The 20,312-nt window shown below is 53.4% G+C and overlaps 6 protein-coding genes and 5 pseudogenes across 6 annotated transcripts, besides 17 other annotated features; 3 read left to right on the forward strand and 8 right to left on the reverse strand.

The window, feature by feature from the left end:
* Positions 1 to 5,931: a sequence feature (areas not merged during assembly with more than two copies in the genome that could not be assigned to a particular haplotype).
* Tc00.1047053503717.5 lies at positions 116 to 757 on the reverse strand (annotated as a pseudogene).
* Positions 2,281 to 2,420: a sequence feature (A-rich).
* On the reverse strand, positions 2,508 to 5,243 carry Tc00.1047053503717.10 (trans-sialidase, putative; the record flags this gene model as incomplete). Its single annotated transcript, XM_807604.1, has 1 exon — positions 2,508 to 5,243. One exon carries the CDS (start codon positions 5,241 to 5,243, stop codon positions 2,508 to 2,510), a length of 2,736 nt encoding a protein of 911 aa, XP_812697.1.
* Tc00.1047053503717.15 (uncharacterized protein) lies at positions 5,569 to 5,865 on the reverse strand (the record flags this gene model as incomplete). Its single annotated transcript, XM_807610.1, has 1 exon — positions 5,569 to 5,865. One exon carries the CDS (start codon positions 5,863 to 5,865, stop codon positions 5,569 to 5,571), a length of 297 nt encoding a protein of 98 aa, XP_812703.1.
* Positions 5,932 to 6,915: a sequence feature (heterozygous, Esmeraldo-like haplotype).
* On the reverse strand, positions 6,535 to 8,004 carry Tc00.1047053503717.20 (mucin-associated surface protein (MASP), putative; the record flags this gene model as incomplete). Its single annotated transcript, XM_807605.1, has 1 exon — positions 6,535 to 8,004. One exon carries the CDS (start codon positions 8,002 to 8,004, stop codon positions 6,535 to 6,537), a length of 1,470 nt encoding a protein of 489 aa, XP_812698.1.
* Positions 6,916 to 7,624: a sequence feature (areas not merged during assembly with more than two copies in the genome that could not be assigned to a particular haplotype).
* Positions 7,625 to 8,558: a sequence feature (heterozygous, non-Esmeraldo-like haplotype).
* Positions 8,171 to 8,209: a sequence feature (AT_rich).
* Positions 8,422 to 9,045, reverse strand: Tc00.1047053503717.31 (mucin TcMUCII, putative; the record flags this gene model as incomplete). The annotated part of the gene is made up of 1 exon (XM_807609.1): positions 8,422 to 9,045. One exon carries the CDS (start codon positions 9,043 to 9,045, stop codon positions 8,422 to 8,424), a length of 624 nt encoding a protein of 207 aa, XP_812702.1.
* Positions 8,559 to 8,971: a sequence feature (areas not merged during assembly with more than two copies in the genome that could not be assigned to a particular haplotype).
* Positions 8,597 to 8,674: a microsatellite.
* Positions 8,972 to 9,750: a sequence feature (heterozygous, Esmeraldo-like haplotype).
* On the reverse strand, positions 9,544 to 10,794 carry Tc00.1047053503717.40 (annotated as a pseudogene).
* Positions 9,751 to 10,644: a sequence feature (areas merged during assembly that could not be assigned to a particular haplotype. This can correspond to areas where the two haplotypes were merged or to regions with more than two copies in the genome that were merged during assembly.).
* Positions 10,645 to 12,905: a sequence feature (heterozygous, non-Esmeraldo-like haplotype).
* Positions 11,048 to 11,078: a microsatellite.
* On the reverse strand, positions 11,345 to 12,358 carry Tc00.1047053503717.50 (annotated as a pseudogene).
* Positions 12,906 to 13,600: a sequence feature (areas merged during assembly that could not be assigned to a particular haplotype. This can correspond to areas where the two haplotypes were merged or to regions with more than two copies in the genome that were merged during assembly.).
* On the reverse strand, positions 12,907 to 13,644 carry Tc00.1047053503717.60 (uncharacterized protein; the record flags this gene model as incomplete). The annotated part of the gene is made up of 1 exon (XM_807606.1): positions 12,907 to 13,644. The coding sequence occupies one exon, from the start codon at positions 13,642 to 13,644 to the stop codon at positions 12,907 to 12,909; it is 738 nt and encodes a 245-aa protein (XP_812699.1).
* Positions 13,601 to 16,912: a sequence feature (heterozygous, Esmeraldo-like haplotype).
* Positions 13,958 to 14,464, forward strand: Tc00.1047053503717.71 (annotated as a pseudogene).
* Positions 14,557 to 14,587: a sequence feature (AT_rich).
* Positions 15,185 to 16,462, forward strand: Tc00.1047053503717.80 (annotated as a pseudogene).
* Positions 16,913 to 17,065: a sequence feature (haploid, Esmeraldo-like haplotype).
* Positions 17,066 to 20,312: part of a sequence feature (areas not merged during assembly with more than two copies in the genome that could not be assigned to a particular haplotype) that runs on past the window's edge.
* Positions 17,203 to 18,090, forward strand: Tc00.1047053503717.90 (surface protease GP63, putative; the record flags this gene model as incomplete). Its single annotated transcript, XM_807607.1, has 1 exon — positions 17,203 to 18,090. The coding sequence occupies one exon, from the start codon at positions 17,203 to 17,205 to the stop codon at positions 18,088 to 18,090; it is 888 nt and encodes a 295-aa protein (XP_812700.1).

Consider the following 20,312-nt stretch of genomic DNA (forward strand, 5'->3'; position numbering starts at 1 on the left):
AGCAAACAAAGCAAAAAACGATCATCATAATTACTCTTACTTTATACATCGGACCACAGTAGACGTACACATGTCCCCGTGGCTGAGTGCTGGCACGCACAGCCCACGCTCCCTTTTAGCCCAGAGTGGTGTACGCCAGCGCGGATGCGGCGAGCAGCAGCGGGGCACACACCCACGCAGAGCTGCTGAGGCTGCCGTCGACTTCGCGAAGACGTGACGGTGCGCGGGTGGTCGTCGTGATTGGCGCCTCCGTATTTGGCACTTTTTTTTTTCTGACGTGATGTCTGTGACGTATGATTCTCAGCACCTTGTGGATATTCCTCCGCCTATTTATTTTGTGCATCTGACTTACCGGTCAGACCTTATGTGTGTCGAGACTGCGTTGCCAAACCTGGTGACTCTGGATTATCGTTAGCAAAACTTAGTGGCTGTGGCGCACCCGGTGTGTGTCCAGTAATGGCTGTACCTGCTTCCTTTGGCAAAGAAGGTCCTTGACTTCTTAAAACTTCCTCACCGCTTCTCCCACTCTCTGTGGCCTGACAGTTTCTCCAACCTCTGGCTGTAATGAATCAAGCGCATTTCCTGTAAAATCTGATTTCCCCAACTTGGGGTTGAGATGACTGCTGTCATCATTATTATCGCCTCCTCACGCCGTCACCCGCACACGGAATTGCAGCAGCAGTACGAGAGCGCAGGGAACTGCACGGTGCACACCACACGGAGCCGCACCGTCACCATCGTCATCATCGCAGTCATCGTCACCCGTAGTGGAGTCGCTGGAGTCAGTGAGCCGATCCGTGAGCCAGAAGGAAAAGGAATGGAACAGGAGGGAGAGGGACGGAGTGCAGCGGATACAGAGAGGAAGAGAGCAGACAACATGAGGAGAGGGCAGCAGGCCCAGCCGCACAGTTCACACACCACGAGACGGCATCCACGCAACGAAGGCACACAACGCCAGCAGCCACTCACCATGCAGGAGGAGAAGACATCCACCACCATCTCCCCCAGCTCATCGCTACAGCCCCACGGAAATGGCAAAAACCCGCGGCCACCACACAACGCACACGGAGCGAGCACCCACCACACCAGCCACACGCAGAAGCGAACCCTCATCCACCCATGACGCGGCACAAAATTTCCTGTCATCCTGCCCTCAATGGGACACGGAGCCCAACTTAGCGCAGTCACACGCGGTGCACCACACCCGCAGGAAAAGAGACTCGGGCTGCGCACTCCCTCTCCCTTCTCCTCATAGCCACGGAAGAAGACAACAGCCGCCACACGCAACTGCCAGCATGCACTACAAAAGGAGCATTCAAATCCACTGCAATGTGCATCTTGTGTGTGGTTGTGTGCCTGCGGAAACACAAAGCAAAGAAGTGGAAAAGAGGGAGCAGAGTATGTGGAGAGACGCACAACAAAAAACTGTACAGCAGAGACGCATGGCGGAAGCAACAGGAAGAAGACCGCTCAAACTCATGACTGCACTGCAGCCCAAGCAGTGGCAACCCACACAAGATTTATTTAAAACAAAAAGAAAAAGTCCCCTTCGTCTTATACAAACCCCATCACACAAAATAATTATAAATGAAAAAGAAATCGTCCATTACTGTTCCACACAAATTTAAGAATCGCCTGGCTGCCGTGTGGCCACACCAAACTGTCTGTATATATTTTGCCCAAAAAGAAAATTGAAAAGATGGTTGCGTGTGTTTCAACCGTCCGACCCTCATGTGTCCGCACATCGTTTATATTTCATGGGGTCATCTGCGTGTTGCTGCTCCCCTCAGCCCTCCCATCGGCGTGCGAGTGCGGCCCGCAGAGCACAGTCACTCGTGTGTGTGGGGACTGAGAGAAGCACGCAGACATGACGGGAGTCGCGTCACTCCATCGGGAGAGTGAGCGCAGCAAAAGAAAAAAAATCATCAGGAGGGAGAGAAATGCTGACAGGACTGCCAGCGCGTGAAATGAACACGAAAAGCAAAATCTTAAAAACACGGCGGCAGGGTGTGGCTGTGTGTGTGTGTGGCGCTGCGGGTGTCTGCCAGCCCTCGCCGCAAAGAAAACAAAACAAGAGGAAAAGAAATGTGTGCTCCGCCCCACAGGCCCTCGTCGCACGCCCACACGTCACGGCTCCCTCAGCGCGCCGTTCGTCGCGGCCCCTCCTCATGCGTGCAGCAGGCGAGGCGCACAGGGCCGTCGTCATGAGCGTGTCGGTGGGTGTGCGAGTGGAGCAGTTGGGCGGGAAACACACGGCACCCCTCACAGGAAGAGCGCAGCAAAAAGGAAAAGAGGGAATGAAAATAAAGGGAAAAAGAAAAACAAAAGAATTTGGTAAAAAAGCAAAACTGAAATTAAAACAAAAAAAAATATTAAAAACGCACAAAAAAGGAAGCAAACAGGGAGAAAAGCAAATAAAAGTTATTTATGAAAAGAAATTCATTGCCAGGTGTGTGTGTCGGTGCAGCGGAGGTCGCAAGTGTTTTCACGCGGCAGCCAGTCACTCCTCACAGAGCCGCAAACCCCCACAGTCCCAACAGGAGAAGCAGCAGCCATGGCAGCAGTCCGCTCCCACGCACAGTGCCGGCATCCCTGTTATTCCCCTGCGACACATTTACGAGGCTGCTGCTGAGCGCCGTGGCATTCACGTCCTTGTCCTGTGGATGGATCTGCTCCTCCTGCCCATTCGTTCCTTCTCTTGTCTCCATCGTTGGCTCGCCAACAGCAGTAGAACCGCCACCCACAGTTTGAGTTCCATCGGGAGATGTTCCTGAAGCCGACTGCACTACGGACTCCTCTTCTGCTGAGGAAGTACTGACAGTGGACACCGCTGGTGCGGATGCACCGCCACTGCCCGCACCTTTACTGCTCCCCATCGACTGTCCCTGTTCCGTCAGCTGTGTTCCGGCAGGAGTGGACGGAGTTCCGGTTTGCTGAGCAGTTGCGATCACCGGAGGACTGGGAGGTACAATGGAATCAGAAGAAACTGTTGAATGCTCCGACGGCTTCTCTTCAAATAGTTGAATTGGATCTTTATTCGGGTTGAAGGCGCCAATCTTTGCTTCATCCAACGGGCGGTTGTACAGCAGGACGTTCGTCACCGTCACAGACACGTCTTCTTGTTTCCGTGTCTTGTCTCCATCCCCTCCAATGTAGAAGTGGGAGATTACTTTAGAATCCGTATTTCCCAATGCACACGGCACATCACCCACACGCTGACCATCGACGTACGCGGAGAAATGGCTGTCGTTCCGTAGCAAAATTACCACGTGGTCTTTCTTCGTTGTCTCCGGATCCCAATCGCGGCTATGCTCCTTGTTCTGTCCGCCACCGCACAGCAACTGCCACTTCTTTTTTTCCTTGTCGTACGACAGTCCCAACAATATAGGATTCTCATCGCCATCCATCTTCACACCCAACAATGGAATGGGGGTATCTTCCTTCGGCACACCGTCGATGGACACCGTCGCCACAAGAGTGAAGTTGTAGTTCGAAAAGTGGTACTGCTGATTCTCCCCTTGACTGCCAACGGGCCACTCCGCCCACGCTCCCCGGAACCTCACGCCATCAAAAGCCTCTGTTGCCCCATCATTCTTATTTACTGTGGCGTTCACCCCGAGGTACTCGTCCATCCATGTGTTATCAGAGAAGTTGCCGGACAAAAAGCCAACCAGCCCATCCGTGATCTTAACAGTAGTGCAGGCACTGTCAGGTGGCGTAACCTCCTGAGCAAGTAAAGTGGCACACAGCTTGGAGACACGTTCGTCCACTTCCTTCCACGTCGCCAGCACCTCCTTCACCCGCTGCAGCTGCTTATTCAGAGGCACAGAGGCCATACCGGGTGATGTTTCTTTCTCATCGTCCTTCATCTTCTCGTACAGTGCAATCAACTCCTCCTGATTATTATTATCTCCACCTTTGTACAACAGGGAGCTGGCGGCAACGTCATGGTCCTTCTTGGATACCGGCCCAATATCAACAATGTGCGTATTGTCCGTCAGCCAAAGATGGAGTACGCCCTTTTCCTCGTTGTCTTTCTCAGCTTTCTTGGCATACACTGGCAGGGTGATGAGCATCACTTTTTTATTATCATTTCCAACAGTCGCTGTGATGAACCCGCTCCTAACGCTCTTCTCATTTCCCTCGTGTTTGTTGCCCCACACGCGCGAGAGTGTCCCGAGTGCCTCCGTCCACGACTCCCCCTTGTCACCGGACTCGTACACCCTGCGGCGGCCACCATCACACGCAGTCATCATCATGAGTTTTTCCTTCTCCCACTCCACGACGGAGGGATCACTGCAGCCATCGTCAGACATCCCCTTCGGCAGCACCCAACCCGCAATATCCTCAAAGGAGTGAATGATTAGCGAAACAGTCTTTCCATCCTTTTCGTTGCCATCATCCTGGTTCGTCTTCTTTTTGGTGCCTTCCAGCGGAAACACAAGCGTACCATCCTCCATCTTAACACCCGATCCACCGCTACCAACCAGCCTTTTCAAGGGTTCATTTTGATTGCCATTATAATACCACGGGATAACGTAAGTATCATTCCAATAAATTCTGTTATTTTCTCCTTCCTTCTTACTGACGTTCCCTTTCACCAGCATGAGTCCCCAGCCACCTGCCTGGTCATTATCGGTAAGTGTCCAACTGTAATTTCCAGCAAGCATGTAAATATCACTTCCCCGCACAACTGTTGTTGGTCGGCCCACATGTACTTTCTTCACTTTTTGGGAATCAGCCTGATCCGCTATGCTGCAGACGCCTTTATCGTCGGGGGGACATTCCTCCAGTACTTGTGTCTTCAGTTTAGTTTTATCCAACTCCTTGCTTGTTTGTTCACCAGTCAACGCCAGGAGCTTCGAGGCAATCCCAGTAAAACCTTCTTCACCCTCCTTCGCGCAATGCGCCTCGGCAACGGCAAACACATCAATCTCCACTTTCAAAAGACTGGGAACACGTAACGAACTCACTGTTTCTTCTCCATCTTTCACGTCTCTCCAAACATAATATTTTCCCGACGAAGCTCCCTGACTTGGTTCCTCAGCAGCCGCAGCCCCACCAGTGTTGCAGCACATCATCACGACAAGGAGGATCAGCACCGCAGAATAGAAGAGATGCCTAGACATGTTGGGCCTCTGCCGCTCACTCTCTCTTCCTTCCCTCCTCCTTCCGCTGGATCCGGTCACGCGGTGACGGTTGTGTTTGCGGGGTGCCTTCACTGCAGCAACACGTGAGAGCATATAAATATGTGTGTGTGGGCGGTGTGTGTGCTGTTGGTCCTTTCAGTGCCTTACAAGTTCACAGTAGCGATTGGCGCTTGTTTTCCTTCTTCGTGTGTGATTGAAAAATAAAAAGAAAACAAGCCAAGAAAAGAGGATGAAACAGTGAGCACCGCCACCCATCCACAGTGAGTGGCACCATCATCCCCGCCGCAGTCACTCCCAACAACAAAAACTCACGCACACAGACACACGGAACAGGAGAAGGAAGAACAGTGCACCGGGAACACACAGCGACTGCCACCGCCAGCAGCAGCAGGAGCCACGCCGGTTGTGTCTCTATTCGTCACACTTCAGCGCACACCGAGCAGCGCCCACGCAAAAAACACAACCGGCGAAATGCAAAAGAATACCGCCGCCCTTCGCAGCACCCATGCGCTGCCGCCAGTCGTACTGCTGTTGTCTCTTCCAACGCACCCGCACAACACCCCACACAGCCGGAGAATCCCTCGTCGCCGGATCCACAGCTGCAGTGACACGTCGGCAGGTACGGCTGTTGGGAGAGAGTCAATAAGCAATTGTCCCAGACACCCGAAATGCCACACCACTCACTGGCCGCACACCGCCAAAATAACATCCGCATCACGTCGCCGGGACAAATTGCGGACCCACGACCTCCTAACTCGTAAGAGCCGCCACAGCCGGGATCTTGTGCCCGCGTTCGCAGCGTTCATGCCGCTCCACAGCGTGTGCAAAATGGCGATTGTGTGTGCATATGTTTGTTCGTACCTATAAATGAAGAGCAGTTGTGTAGTACAAGAAAGTCCAAAGAATGCAACGGCAGAAAGAAGAGTATGGCACGCACGCAAATTACTCATAGCACCACACACACACACACACACGCAGCCCGCGGAATGGGTGCTCTCAACCACAAAACAAAACAAAACAATAAAAGAAAAAGCCGAAGCGTGGGACGACCAGCGCACACACTCTCATTGCTCCCGTAAAGCAAAACACACAGATACATACAGGGAGAGAGAGAGGTCGCCCACTCAATGCAATGAAAACAAAACAGAAACAGTTACGGTGCTCCGCCCATGCAGCCAGGCAGGACGGCAGCGGTGCGTGTCGTGCAAAAGAGAGCACCAACGGGCCTGCATGGGTGTGCATGCAATATATACAATGGGCACATTATGTGTGTGCTTCGTGGGATGAGGTGAGGGCGAGAGTCCATGCAAGGGGACACACACAGAGAGAGAGAGAGAAGGACGAGTGTGTGTGCGGGCGGTGCATGGCTCTCTCTCCCTCACCCTCACGCGGCCACCACCGCAGCAGCAGCCGCACACGCAACAACAAAAAGAAGAAGCAAAAGAGGGGAAGTGGTGTGGGAGGCCGTGGTGCTGCCGTCACTGTCGCCAGACTTAGATGTAGTATTTGTTTGGGTGGTAATCGTTTTCACTGTTTCTGCTGCTGTAACACTGGCTGTAGGAGCATCGTTGGTATTTCCGGCATGGGGGTCATTGTGCGGTCCTTTGGCTTCACGCCGTTGTTCATTGTCATCCTCCTCTTCCGTCTTATCCTGAACAACACCACTGTCACTTGTGGAGATAGATGATTCTGATGTTGCCGCTGGGCCATCCGTATATGCATCCGTCTTCATCGCATCCTTTGTGACTGTGCCTTCGCTGTTTTGCTCAAGCACGACATCCGGTGAAGGCGGTTTCGGTGCCGCGGACACCGTTTCGGTTCGTAAGGATGACGCTTTGTGCGTTTCTCCTTTTGAATTATGTGAAGCTGTTGTTGCTGGTAGGATTCTTTTCTCTTCTTCTGGATCTTCCGCTGCTCGTGATGGTTCCGGTGATGATGCTTGGGGCCCTGGTGAGAGAGCTGCAGGTGCATCTACTCCCGGTGGTAATGATACTGCCGGTATTTGTTTTCCTGGCGACGGTGGTGGTGGTTTTGTTTCTGTTACTGTTGTTTCTCGATTTTGCTGTTGGCTTTCGGTAGACAACACGTTGGAAGGGCCGTTCGTCCCCACTCCACTCTGCCCCGCTTCGCTTCCACGTGCTTCCTCAGTCGTAGCTCGAGATTCTGTTTCTTCTTGTATACGAGAGGACTCTGGACCATCATCGGGGGTTGAATCCTTTTCTGTCTCCCCGTTGTGCCCTACAAGGATTTTTCCTGACTCTACACTTATTGCTGGAGATCCCAATTTCAGATTAGAGGGCGGACCGTCTTTGTTCTGTAAACCATCAACTTCAGGGGAAACGGAGGATGGAGAAATAACAACAACAGTAGAAGGCGGCTCCATAACGGAAACTACACTTCCGTTAGAATTGCCACTTTGTCCAGAACCGCCACCGACAGAACTGTCAACATTAGGAATATGAAGCGAAGGGGTTCCATCACCAGAATGAACACCAACAGCAGGTTGACTCACGCCATGTGATGTTGGGGCTTCTGGAGCTTTCGGTGTATTTGGCGCTGGTGGTAGTGCTGGTGCCGGAATTGGAAACAAACCACCATCAATTTTACCAGAAACTTGTCCGTCAGTCGAGGCTCCAACGGCAGAAATGGGAAAGACATGCCGCAAAGGCAGCGTAACAGCAGTTTTGTTACATCTTCTTGGCATATACAATCTTCTCGTATCCAACACTCCTGACGCCATGCAGCCACCCACTGCGCTGTTGTCGCGGTCCCTCGCATAAACCCCACAGGCACCGCACCACAGCACGCAGAGGGCACACACCAGCAGCACACGGCCAGCCATCATCATCGCCATCACTCGTGTCACTTGCGTGCAGCCTTCAGCACAAACCAACACCCCGTCAACGCAGAGTGAAACCAAAAAAAGAGACACGGCAGAGCAAAAAACACCACCAGCAGCAGTGCACACACCATTACAAAAATGAATCCAGCACAAATCCAAAACTCGCACAACACCCTGCAAAAAATTAAAAATTAAAAAAAGATATTATAGAAAAATACCACAAGGCCCGGCTGCGCATGCATATGAGTGTGTCTGGGACGCGTTCAACGTGACGGATGTGGGACGCAACACGGAGCACACAGCAGGGCAGTGGAAGCAAATGAAGCAAAAAACGATCATCATAATTACTCTTACTTCATACATCGGACCACAGTAGACGTACACGTGTCCCCGTGGCTGAGTGCTGGCACGCACAGCCCACGCTCCCTTTTAGCCCACAGCGGTGTACGCCAGCGCGGATACGGCGAGCAGCAGCAGGGCACACAACCACGCAGAGCTGCTGAGGCTGCCGTCGATTTCGCGAAGACGTGACGGTGCGCGGGTGGTCGTCGTAGTTGGCGCCTCTGCACTGTTGGCCGCATCACTTGGTGCCTCCGGTGCAGCGGTCGTCGTAGTCGTAGTCGTAGTTGTGATTGGTGCCTTTGTGGTTTTGGTCGTCATGGTCGTTGATGCAGTCGTCTTCTTTTCTTCTTCTTTTTCGGGTACAATCGGCCCACTTTGTGCACCTGACGCAACGGTTGGTGCAGTAGGTGGCTGTAGCGGAACGCCAGGACTTTGTAACTGTGACTGACCGGGCGCACCTGAGGCACCTTGATTGTTTGACGCCCCACCGGATACCGTACCTTGTGTTTCTTCCTTACCGTTCGAAGTACCCGGTTTCAGGACCGTGGGAGCACTTGGATTTAAAGAAGTGGTCCCCGGACGTTTTTCCTCTGGTGTGGGCAGTTCATCGGAGTCATTTTTTTTCACGTCATCAGTCGCTGTCATGCACACGGACGGGCAGCAGCACAGGGCGAGCACCAACAGGGCGCACAGCAGACGGCACGTCATCATCGTGAGTGTGGTCGTTCGGTGGTGTGGAGCTGATCTGCACAGTGAGGGACATGGAGAGCAACAGGGGAGACGAGAGGTGCGGCAGACACACACAGAGGGCACACCACATGAGGAGAGGGCAGCAGCCAGGCATGCACCGTACGCCGCACACCACGCACGACACACACTCCAATCCACGGCAACAAACACACACACACACAGCCCTGCCGCAGCACCAACACACAGATGGAAGAGGGAGAACCAAACAGGAGCGGCACACAAGGCTCCACCGCATTTAAATACGGCGAGAGCGGTCCGTCGTGTCGGCACCCCTCACGGAGGGTGCGCACACACACAAGAGGAGGTGCAGCGCACACAGCAACACAAAAGCAAAGTAACAATTAAAAGGGAAAGATCCCCTCACACCACGTGGATTGTTGGTCCATGGGAAGTGCAGCCAACATTCATCACAAAAACAATTCAGTTGCCTTTTGGCCTTCGTTCATATTCGGCGCACACCACTTCATGCAGGCACGGCCACCACAGCAGCAGCAGCCGCACACACAACAAGAACAAGAAGAAGCAAAAGAGGGGAGGTGGTGTGGGAGACCGCGGTGCTGCCGTCACTGTCTCCAATAGTCGTACCATTCATTCGGGCGACGGTGACTGTTTCTGTTTTTTGTGGTGCTGTCTCACTGGGTGTAGAAGCATTGTTGGTATTGGCAGCTTTGTGGCCACCTGTTTCTCTGTGGTTAGGCCGTGGATCATCGTCATTATTTTCATCCACCGTACTCTGAGCATCGTCACTGTCATTTGTAGAGATGAATGGTGCTGTTGTTTCCGCATGGCTGCCGCTATCGGTAATCTCCGCCAAAGTTGATTTGTCTCTCTCGCGCCCTTGTTGCTCTGCCGTACCTTCCCCTGAAAGCTGTTTCACTGCTTCGGGTGCCGTTTCTTTTTGTGACGGCGTGTTTTCGTTCGTTTGTTGTGTTGACTCCTGTGAGAGATTTGGTGCTGGAAAGCCTTTCCCTTTTTCTGGAACTGTCACTGCTGGTGGTGCTTTTGGCGGTGATACTTCCAGCGTTGTTTTTCTGATAATGTTTGTTGTGGTGGTACTGTTGCCTGTGGGTTGATTGAAAGGCCTTCCTTCTTCACGCCGTTCTGGCTTCCCTGTTTCTCCGTAAGATTCATATTACCAACTCCAATTTCTGCTCCTTCTTTATTAGAGAGATGTGTTTCTGCTTCGGGTTCTGAGCTCTCCGGTGCCTTCACAATGGGCGATGGAAGCTCTGCAGGCAATGCTGCTGCTGCTAGCCGCGGATCTGTTTCTTTTTCTGATTGGTGTTTTCCAGCCACGACTGGGCGTTGATTTTCAGGTTTCGGTCCAATTTCATTTACATTTTTCAGTGGTCCATCATCGACTTGTGGTAATCTTCCTCCAACTGGTGGTGGTGACGACGGAAGAATTTCTTCTCCTGATAGAGTTAGTCCTTCATCCTCATCCTCTTTATCGGAATTTTCTTCCTCTGCCAGAAGTACTTTTATATGTGTTTCTTTTGTTGTGTCTTTAACCTCCGGTCCTTCTGAAACCGACTTTTGTAATCTGCCTTGTAAAAGGAGCGGTGATTCCTGCAATCTTTCATCAACCCCATCCGCAGAAGCACCAGGCGGAGTTATACCTGACCCCTCCTCAGCCAAACCGCCGGCACCGCACCACAGCACGCAGAGGACACACACCAGCAGCACACGGCCAGTCATGATCATCGCCATCACTCCTGTCACTTGCGTGCAGCCTTCAGCACAAACTAACTCCCCGTCAACGCAGAGTGAAAGCAAAAGGAAAAGACACGGCACAGTAAAAAACACCACCAGCAGCAGCATGCGTTTCATGAGAAATATTGAACCAATGAAAGTGCAAAAAACGCACAGCGACCTGCAATAATTTAACAACACTCAAAACAAGGAACTGCAACACAAAAGAAAACAAGCAGCAAAAAAAGCAAAACAGTAAAAACACACACACAAAAAAAAAAAAAAAAAAAAAAAAAAAAAAACCTGCACCCAAATGGCTCCTGTGCGCATGCACCCATTTTCAACAGTGCATCCAAGTAAAAAGTTGTGTGCATGTCGTGCATATGAGTGTGTCTGGAACGCGTTCAACGTGGCGTATGTTGTGCACAACACGGAGCACACAGCAGGGCAGCGGAAGCAAACAAAGCAAAAAACGACCATCATAATTACGCTTATTTTATACATCGGACCACAGTATACGTACACATGTCCCCGTGGCTGAGTGCTGGCACGCACAGCCCACGCTCCCTTTTAGCCCACAGCGGTGCACGCCAGCGCGGATGCGGCGAGCAGCAGCGGGGCACACACCCACGCAGAGCTGCTGAGGCTGCCGTCGATTTCACGAAGACGTGACGGTGCGCGGGTGGTCGTCGTGGTTGGCGCCTCTGTAGTCGTCGTGGTCTTCAATGCAATGGTCTTCGTTTCTTGTCCGTTTTCGGAATGAATTGTCACACTTTGTGCCCTTGACTTAACGGTTTGTGAAGTAGGTCGCTTTAGCAGAACGCCAGGAACTTGTGATCCTGAATGACCAGACGCAATTGATGCAACTTGACTGTTGGACGCCCCACTGAACACCGTACTTTGTGTGTTTTCCCTACCGTTCGTAATAACTGGTTCCTCTTCTTTTTTGCTTTGGACCTGTAACTCTGATGCCGTTGTACTAGTGGTGCTCGTCGTGGTAATTGGCGCATCTGCCACTCCTTCTGTTTCATTTGGGGATTTAGTTCCAACGGTTTCCTTTGCCTGTGTCGGAGCTTGTAACCCTGCCACAGTCACCGTACCCTGTGTTTCTGGCTCAGGAAGCTTCTCTTTTGATCCATTTGCGGTACCGACTGTATCACCCACCACCCCCTGAGCATGGGACAAACTTTTTCTCCTTGAAGTACCGATCGTCTGACTTGATACCATTGGGATGGTGGTTTCCAAACCTTTTAAATCTGAATTATTGGTTGAAACTGCTGCGTTCGGCCCAGAGAGATTTAAACCAGGACCCTTATCATCATCTTGTTCCTCTTCCGAAACGGCTGGCGAACCTTGTATGTTTTGCATATCCTTCCCAGCTTGATCCTTTGGCGCATCTTTCCTCAGTCCTCGGTCCGCTTCTGTTCCCTTCTGATTAACTTCCGCCCCAACTGGTCCCTTTTCTGGACCGGAGTCCGGACTGAGTTCAGGAAGATCAACTTCAACCGCTGTCACGCATACGGACAGGCAGCAGCACAGGGCGAAGCAGCAACAGGGCGCACAGCAGACGGCACGTCATCATCGTGAGTGTGGTCGTTCAGTGGTGTGGAGCTGATCTGCACAGTGAGGGACATGGAGGGCAACAGGGAAGACGAGAGGTGCGGCAGACACACACAGAGGGCACACCACATGAGGAGAGGGCAGCAGCCAGGCATGCACCGTACGCCGCACACCACGCACGACACACACTCCAATCCACGGCAACAGGCAAACACACACACAGCCCTGCCACAACACCAACACACAGATGGAAGAGGGAGAAGCAAACAGGAGCGGCACACAAGGCTCTACCGCATGCACATAGGGCGAGAGCGGTCCGTCGTATCTGCACCCCTCACGGAGTGTACGCACGCACACAAGAGGAGGTGCAGCGCACACAGCAACACAAAAGCAAAGTAACAATAATAAATGAGAGATCCCCTCACACCACGTGAATTGTTGGCCCACAGGAAGTGCAGCCAATATTCATCACAAAACAATAGATTCTTTTTCCCCTCTTCTTTGTTTGCTTTGAAAGCACTGAGTTTGTAGCGCAAGGGCCGTCCGTAGCAACGAGGCCAGTATCCAGTCTCATACGGGCCGTCGTGCATGCTGGGGAAGTTCCAAACAGTCGCAGTCCTCACTCTCAATGACGGGGCATTCCCACAGTGGATGAGGCGGATTCTCCCGTGGTTTGCCGTGGGATTCGCAGCCCGTGGCGTCTGTAATGAAGCGGTGGCGGAAGGGACTGCTCCATCCTGCGTGCCCGCGTTTGTGTTTCCCGCGCGCGAGGCACCTGTTAAGAAGATGGTGGCGCCATTGTGGCATCCGCATGGGAGGCCCTCTCAAACTATTATAACGCCAGGCTGAGCACGTCCGGCATGTGCCCTCATACTGTGGATGGACGAGCGCACTCTGCCGCACTTTGTGCAGGAGGACGTCATTCCGTCGCACGCTTGTCGGCAAAAATTTGTGGCGCTCACTTCGGGAAGAGGTTCCGGCGGAGGCGGAGGCGGGCCGGTCACCGCAGTGAGGGAGGGACGGCGCCACCGACACACAAAGGGAGTTACTTGTGATCCGCAGGGCGCGTGCAGGCCTGTCGAAGAGTGGGCAGGAGTCGCATCGCGCCTGTGCGCAGTGCCGCCGCTCGGGGCACGATGTCGGGGTCAACATCAGGAATAGAGTCCTCGCCACACCGAAGAGCGCCTGGCGTGCGGTGTGCGCGTCTTCCTTTTCCTCCTGGATATCCTTCCGGTACAGTCGCTCCACTGCAGCGAGGAAGCCCACGTGCCAGGCATTGACGCAGTCCTGCGGGAGGGATCGTGCCATGATGGCGTCAGCGTCCGCTGTCACGTTGCGTGGGATTCCGCAGTGTCATGGTGAAAATGTGAAGCCAACTGCGCGACCTCAATCCACCAGTGAAAGCGGCACGGTACAAATCTCCTCGGTGACGTCGTCGCGCACCGCCAGCGGGCCAAGGCGGAGCGACTCCATCGTCGAGAGGGAGTCTGTGGCGACAGGAACTCGTGTGGGCGATTGGGATGCTGCCAGACGGGGAACTGGGAAGCGTCTGTGGCCATGCTGAGTGACAGGACACTCCGCTCGGCAGGAGCATGCAAGGCTGCCGGCAGCTGCGCGGTGAGGCCGCACAGGGAGCTCGGCTGTCCGGGAAGTCAAGTGGCAGCGCAGCGAATCCAGACGCATGCTCAGCGAGGGACGACGGGCCGTCCACCGCCAACACAGTTGCCAGCGACTAAAAACACGTTGGCCATGAATAGGACACGTATGCCCGCACTGCCGTGGGCACGGGCAGCGACCCCAATTCACCCAGCAACAGCGATCTAATGCCCTTGGATGGTACAACAGCCACGCCCGAGCCCAGCAGAGCCCTAGCAAATGTTGAACGAGTGATAACGTGTCGGGCGGCGGTGATGCCGCACAGGATTATTTGCGCACAACGTCTGGGAAACCAGAGATCCCATCGGAGCACAACGCAGCATCACTTGTGAGCAACGGTTTTTGTGAGCACGGGCATTTCACGGATTTGTTGGCCATGGCTGAAATTGATTACAGCACCGTGCATAGGTGTGTGTCTCGGGTGTTGTTGCTTCTGCTTCTGGGGCTGTGGGGCACTGCGGCACTCTGCTGAAGTGTGAGGGAGGGTGGAATTGCGGTTTTTCTTGGAACAATAACTGTGCAGCTTGCCAGCATTACCCACTGTGTTTTGTCAATAATTTAAGCTTTTTTTATTTTCTTTTATTTATTTATTTTTGCTGCTTTTGCCCTATTTGAATAATCAGCATCCCTGTGTTTTCCCCAAGGCTCGTTTGCAGTACTTTCTCATGAGGGACGTGTTTCTCCCTCCTTGTTTCCTTCTCTTGCCCACACGCGGTAACGGCCCTGCGGCTGTGCGTCCCACGGACTGCACAAGAGGAGGATTGGAGGAACAGGCCGGATGCCGCAATGAAGTGTGAGGAATGTTTTGTGGGCTCACGGAACAGTACGATCTTTTTTTGCTTTTTCAGTCCATGCATTACGTATACACAAACCAGAAGTCGTTTACATTTTGCTGCTTGGCAAATAAAATAAAAGACGTGCCTGATCGTTTTTCATTTTATTTTATTTTTTGAGTCGTGCCGGACTCTCAACTCTGTTGTTGTTCTTTTTTACTGCGTTTTTAACTTTTGGTTTGCAGGGCGTTGTGTGAGTTCTGCAACTGTACTGACTCCAACTGCCTCATGGTGCGTGCATTGCCATTTGTGACTGTGTGGTGACGGTGCGCGGCTGTGTGAATTTTCTCTCTTTTTGCTTTTGCTCTCCGTTGGCGGGGTGTTGGTTTGTGCTGAAGGCTACACGCAAGTGACAGGAGTGATGGCGATGGTGATGACTGGCCGTGTGCTGCTGGTGTGTGTCCTCTGCGTGCTGTGGTGCGGTGCCGGCTGGGTTTATGCGAGGGAGCTCGACAACAACCCAGTGGATGGCTACTTGGCTTCTGGAGGTTTTGGAACCAAAACATCGTATGTGAAGAGCGGCTGTGAGAAAACTGCGCTCACGCTGCCTTTGCGGTCCATTTTGCCCATCCCTGCCATATAAGCCGAGGATGAGCAAGAAACGCGTAAGTCAGAGGAAGGGACCACTTTGGGTTCAGTTCCGACTACAGGTACGGGTTCTGTTTCTGGTGGGGGTCACGGTACTGTTGTTCCTGGAGGTGCTGGTGATTCCGGTGTTGGGCCCAATTTGAAATCATCTTCTTCTGTTGATACGCCTGTAAATCACGGTGGTGGTGGCGCGGGTTCTACAGGTGGCCTTTCATCCGTTTCGCAGGGTAATTCCCAAGAAGGAGTTTCGCCAGAAGAAGGACCAAAACCTCAACACTCTTCATCGCTTGAAGAAAAGGCGGCAGTGGTAACCCCCGCTGTAGTGGAGCCACCAAAAAATTCTGCCCCAGCAGGGGGTGAAAGAGTTGAAAACGACACCCAGTCGCGTGCGGATGATCAACCCCGTTTAGACGAATCAACCAAGGGAAAAGGGAATTTGGAGCCCACCGAAGCAAGAGCATTACCAGGGAACACAATTCAAACACTGCAGGGCGGTGAGAGGGCCGTGCCTGACGCATCTAAAGCAACAAAGTCGGAGCCCAAAACCCAACAACAAACAGAACCACCAGTGGATAAGAATGACAGTCACAACACGCATGCATCCGAAAAGTCACCTGATTTGCCAAAATGAAAAAAATGCGAAGGCAGGAAACAACGAGGAACCTGCACATACACCAGTTACACCGCAGAGTACATCAACTGGCAGCCAACAACTGGCAGCTGTGTCACCTTCAACTGGAACTCCTACATCTAACGAGGAAAAATCCACAGTGACGAAGGAAACTGAGGATCCTCAAAATTCAGATACTTCAGACACAGAAAAACGCCAAAATGGCGATAATGAAAAGATCGACGACGGCGACAGCAGTACAGTCAAAATGAGTGAGGCAGCACCACAAAAAGCAGAAACAATCACCGCCGCCCAAACAAATAACACGGCGACGCCTGCCGACAGTGACGGCAGCACCGCGGTCTCCCACACCACCTCCCCTTTTTTGCTTCTTCTTGTTCTTGCGTGTGCGGCTGCTGCTGCGGTGGTGGCCGCGTGAGAGTGAGTGAGAGAGAGCCGTGCACTGCCCGCACACACACTCGTCTTTCTCACTCTCACTCTGTGTGTCTCCCCTTGCATGGACTCTCGCCCTCACCTCACCCCACGAAGCACACACATAATGTGCCCATTGTATATATGCATGCACACCCATGCAGGCCCGTTGGTGCTCTCTTTTGCACGACACGCACCGCTGCCGTCCTGCCTGGCTGCATGGGCGGAGCACCGTAACTGTTTCTTTTTATTGCTTTGAGTGGGCGACCTCTCTCTCTCTCTCTCCCTGTGTGTGTGTTTTGCTTTACGGGAGCAATGAGTGTATGTGCTGGTCGTCCCACGCTTCGGCTTTTGTTTTTTCTTTTATTGTTTTGCCTTATTGTTGTTGAGTGCACCTATTTTCTTTTTTTTGATTTTTGTGGTTGCTTTGACTGCTGTCACGTGAATCCTCTCTTTTATATTCTCTTAACGTTTCTTTCGTTGGTGAGAAAGTGTAGGCCTTCTTTATCTTTGTCAAGCCACCACGTTTTTTTTCTATATATTTCATGCGTCAGTTGATCCACGTCGCCACGCGACCTCCACCGCTTCTGCTAGTGATGGTGCCTGTGATGATGCCTGCGATGTGATTTGTCAGCGGATGCTTCGCTGTCACCCTGAATTACTCCTGATTTCGTGACGCTGTGGTGCGGACCGACCGCGCGAGGTCGATTCCGGTTACGGTGGGGAAAATGCCTCTCGGAGCGCAGGATGCATTGCGGCTTCACGACTTCGTTTGGAGGGACCGATGGGTGCCCGTCCGCATCAAGGCGTCAACAACGGAGCCGTGTGAGAGCAGGAGGCACTGCGGCTTCTTCTGTTGTTGCACAGGGAATGCATTGGACGGCGCGTTTGTCTGCAGGAATGGCGTTGCGTCGTCTGCGCACGGCAACATCTTTGCCGAGGAGACTGTCCCTGCTGCTGTCCAACTGTATGCGGATCGTCTGCTCGTCCAGCCACTGGAGGGTCCGTTGGTTGTGCCGTCACTTGCCACGGGCAGTGTTTGCAGTCGGTTCACGGTGTCCGCTGGGCATTGTTCCGCTGGTGTTGCCAATTCTGGCACAGTGCTGTCCGTGGCTGCGGCACTGGGTGGTGTGTGGGCACTGCCGTGCGCCACGCTGGAGGATGGCCGTCCAGTTGCTGGCGCCATGCACTTTGCCCGGAAGTTTTATTTCACCGACGCCTCGCCACCCGCATCGCCGCGCACTTTATGACCCATGCGCTCGGGCTCGCCTGCCTGCACATGGCCAGCCGCAGCATGGTGAGGAATGTTGCCTGTGTGTGCGTGGCGGGGCGCTGTCGGTGGTGGTGCACTCGACGAATGCCGCGATGGCAGCGAGGGAGCACCACGACTGCAACGACGTTGATGGCATGGAGCTGCAGGATGACGATGGGGACGGGAGGACGCTGGAGTCGCACTGGTGGCAGCGCCAAGCGAGGGATGAGTGGATGGCACCGATTGGGGGTGTCGGCGACTGCACGGAGCTGGCGCTGGCCGCATCGGCTGACCTGGGCTGCATGAGGGTGAGGTGGAATATGGCGGAGCCGATGCGCTGGAGCAGGAAGTTGTGCTGCTGCAGAGGAATTGATCTGCACTGAAAATGAGTGAATATCCCCACATGCTCTGCGAATTGGGCGTCCCGTCAAATGCTGCGCGTCGGATCTGTATTCCATTGGCTGTTTTTTGGGGAGCGTTCATGAAATGTCAGCAAAACGCCCGATGGACAGTTTCCCCGTCACTGATCCCGCAGTGGATGTGAGGGATGCTGACGCTGTTATTTGGAGGGGAGAATGTTTGTCTGTGATGCCTGGGGATGAGCCCTCTTCGTGGTGTCCGGACACGCTTCCCACCAACACGACAGATGCGAGGGACCCGGAGGATACATATCTGATTGCTGCCATGCATGCGGCGTTGAAATGTCCCGGCATGCAGGTGCGTCTTAGAGTGGTCGAAAAGGGTAACGTCCGTTGTGTCCCATGCACGGACGGGGCGACGATTACGTGGGCCACTCCACCCTAAGATGAGGGAAGCGTTATTCGCCCTGACCACGCGGAGGTGTGCAGGATATCCGCCACTGCCGGCAGCCTACTTCCAGTGGTTCCGTGTGACGGCGAGGAGAGAGCATGTGGAGCAGGACGGTTCCACCGGCATCTACTGAACAAGGATTGCGAGGGGCATCCGTCCCTGTTGCGGAGAGCATTGAGACCGGCCGCGGCACCCCACCGAAGGATGTTGAGTCGGCTGCACCGCAGAAGATTCCGTCGCCCGAGGAGAGGCAGTCGCCCCAGATGCTCCGACAGGCAACGGGGTGATCTCACCCAACGACACTGCGGGTGCGCCGCAGGAGGCTTTGAAGAAGAGCGATCTTCCGTGCAACGAAGATGTCGCCGCCGATGGTGTGACGTCTGTTGTGGGACAACCGGCAGGAGATGGAGCCGCCAGCGACGGGGCCGGTGGCGGTGCCACAACCACGGGACCCAAGGGCCCTGATGCCGCTGATGCTGCGCAGGGCGCCGTGGACCCTCCGCCGAGGGAGGATGATGCAGCGGTGGGTGCGGAGATCGGGAGGCAGACCTGAAGGACGCCCCGCCTCCGATCCATGGCAATAACACTGCGGCTGCTTCTTGTCCCTGTCCCTTTCCGCTGCTTCTTCTGCTTGCCGCCGCCGCCGCCGTACCAACACTCTATTGAGTGGCTGCATGGATTCTGTTGCACGGCGATGCGACTGTGGTTACTTCCTGCGAGGATGGCACTCAGCATTGGATGCAAGAGAGAAAAGCCTATATTAATTGATATGTCCCTCTCAGTATATATATACATATATACGCTCTGCTTGTCTCTATGCTTTGCACCAGAGAAATGCTCTATACACTCTTTCTTTTTTGTGTTGGTCGTTCATGTGGTGGTAACACGCTTTTTTTCTTTTTGATGGTTTACGAGTAACAATCTGTTTGACTTTTTCTGAATAATGCTGTGGGGGCGTTTGTGTGCGTGTGCAAGGGATCTGTGTGGGTTTTGATTTTCTTGCTTTTATTTATATTGCTTTTGCATTGTGTAATGATCCTTTGCTTTTCCCATTCTGTGTGTTTTGGTGTGTGCGGTAAATGAATTGTGTGGAATAGCAAAACATCGGTGCGTGGCGTGTTGCTGTCCTGTGGTGTGCTAGCTGTTGCGGTGGCATAGTGTGGTGCTCGTTGTATTACTCCTGTTGCGTTTGTTTCTGGACTGTTGCTAGGCCGCCAGGAGTGGATGCCTGTGGACGCACACCGTGCATTATGCGTGGCATTGGTGGGAGGGGAGACTGACATAGTTGGCGGGATTCGGTAAGGCGCATTTTTGTCCACGGACCCTGCAGCTGCAGCAGCCTGAGTGGCACTTTTCGTATGGACGTGTGGAGTGGTTTTCTCTGACGAGGCTTTTTTTTACTGCTTGTCATTTTCCGCTCGGATACCGTGCCCGTGGCAGCTGCATTGGCATCAAAAGAGCCATGTGTGTGTGTGTGGAGAGTCCTTGTTTGAGTACCTGCCTTACTTCTCTGTTCTGTCAATTGATTGTTCCGTGTGCCGGCCAAACGGTTGACATGACGTGTTGCCGACGGCGGGGTCCACGTGACATGATGTTGCGTCGCGTGCTTCGGCGCGGGTGTGTGATTTCTGCAACAGTCGTTGGGCGGTTGCCTGTTGTGTCTTGGAGGGCGGCGTGGCGACGGGAGTGGATGGACCCGATTGTGTGCTGTGGCTGTTCGTGTGGGGGTGCCGCTGGAAGGAGGAAGGCGGCGGAGCGATGGAATCCCGAAGAGTGCGGGGCGAGTAGCCTTGAA

Source organism: Trypanosoma cruzi, genomic scaffold (genome assembly GCF_000209065.1).
Source record: "Trypanosoma cruzi strain CL Brener 1047053516699 genomic scaffold, whole genome shotgun sequence".
In the NCBI taxonomy this organism is placed as follows: domain Eukaryota; phylum Euglenozoa; class Kinetoplastea; order Trypanosomatida; family Trypanosomatidae; genus Trypanosoma; species Trypanosoma cruzi.